The sequence below is a fragment of the Mesitornis unicolor genome, unplaced genomic scaffold (assembly GCF_000695765.1).
Source record: "Mesitornis unicolor isolate BGI_N332 unplaced genomic scaffold, ASM69576v1 scaffold37017, whole genome shotgun sequence".
Classification (NCBI taxonomy): Eukaryota; Metazoa; Chordata; class Aves; order Mesitornithiformes; family Mesitornithidae; genus Mesitornis; species Mesitornis unicolor.
The window spans coordinates 235-1,486 of NW_010196384.1; the positions used below are offsets into that span (position 1 = coordinate 235).

The window sequence follows — 1,252 nt, forward strand, 5'->3', positions numbered from 1 at the left end:
GCTCCAAACTGGGTGATGCTCGTGGGTGCTCGGCTGCAACCAAGGGGGGTTGTCCCCTTTTTGATCTGCTCTCCTCCAGCCCTATAGCATTTCCCCACACTTTTGAGGACCGCTCGGGGGGGGAGACACTGTGCACCCATAGCACCCAGCTGGGACGGAGGAGGAAGGGAAAAGCCCCACTCACCGATTTTTTGGGTCGGCCTCGAGGTTTTCTCCCTGGTGTGACTGTGGCTTTCTGAGTAGAAAAAGGGACATTTTTGGTCAGGCTGGGGCCATCCCCTCGCCCCGGGGATGCTGCAGGGGGGAGGTACGGGTGGTGTTCCCCTTCCTCCTGCCCCCCCCCTGCCAAATTCATCACCCCAGTGGCATCTCCCAGGCCGTGACTCACGGGGCAGGCGCAGGATGTGAGTCGCGTGTTTTGCAAACAGGTCCACGGCGTGTGCCCACACACTGACACACGCGGCCCCCAGCTCCCCCCCAACCCCTCCCAGGGCCAGGTCTGCCCCAAATTGAGCCCAAAACGGCGCTGTCCCCGGTCACCTTACCCTGCCTTTCGAGGTGGCCTTGTTTTTACTGCCCTTTGGCCGCCCGCGGGGTCTCTTGGGGGTCGGGGCTTCGCTGGGCTCCTGCTGGAGGGAGAGCACAGGGGGGACTGCTGCAGATTTGGGGTCCCCTTAGAGGGATGTGTGCCCAGAGCAGCTCCCGGTGCAGCAGCATGCCCCGAGATGCTCCAGGCTGGGGCCCCAAGGCGGGGGGTGCTGTTGATTGCAGTACTGGGAGCACTGGTTTAACTGGGATGGGCGGCAGGCCCAGGCTGCTGGCGTCCTTCAGCCGGGTGCGTACGTGACCCGTCCCACCCCGCATTAATCGCTCGGCTTAGCCCAACCATCCCCGCCGGGCTCCCAACCCCGGACCCTCGGTGCTGCTGCCTTGGGGGGGCACCCAAAATGCCTTTTCTGTGGGAAAAAGATGGGCACAAACCCCAAACTTGTCCTTGGGGGGGGTGTTGGAGGTGGGGGGTGGCACCGCAAAGGCTCTGGCAGAATCTTATCCCTCTGAGCAGCTTTGCTAATGGGGCTTTAATTAGCCCTGGCAGGGGCAAGTTCAGCACAGGGAGGAGCTCTGGGGGAGGCTGGGAGGGGGATGTGAAGCCCCTCCAGGAGGGATTTGCTGCCCATGAGCACCCAGGAGGTGCTGCCCAAATTGGGGGCTGCATCGTGGGCATATCCATCCCTGCCCGGGGGTGCTGCTG

General features: G+C 63.2%; 1 protein-coding gene across 1 annotated transcript in view; it reads right to left on the reverse strand.

The window, feature by feature from the left end:
• Nucleotides 1-184: 184 nt before the first annotated feature.
• Nucleotides 185-1,252, reverse strand: part of HMGA1 (high mobility group AT-hook 1) — a gene marked incomplete at its 3' end in the record, with an annotated part of 1,263 nt that continues 195 nt past the window's right edge. Inside the window, exons 2-3 of the mRNA XM_010188459.1 lie at nt 546-626; nt 185-235 (exon numbers count right to left, since the gene is read on the reverse strand). Coding sequence (XP_010186761.1) covers nt 185-235; nt 546-626 — 132 coding nt within the window. The remainder of the gene's footprint in view (nt 236-545; nt 627-1,252) is intronic.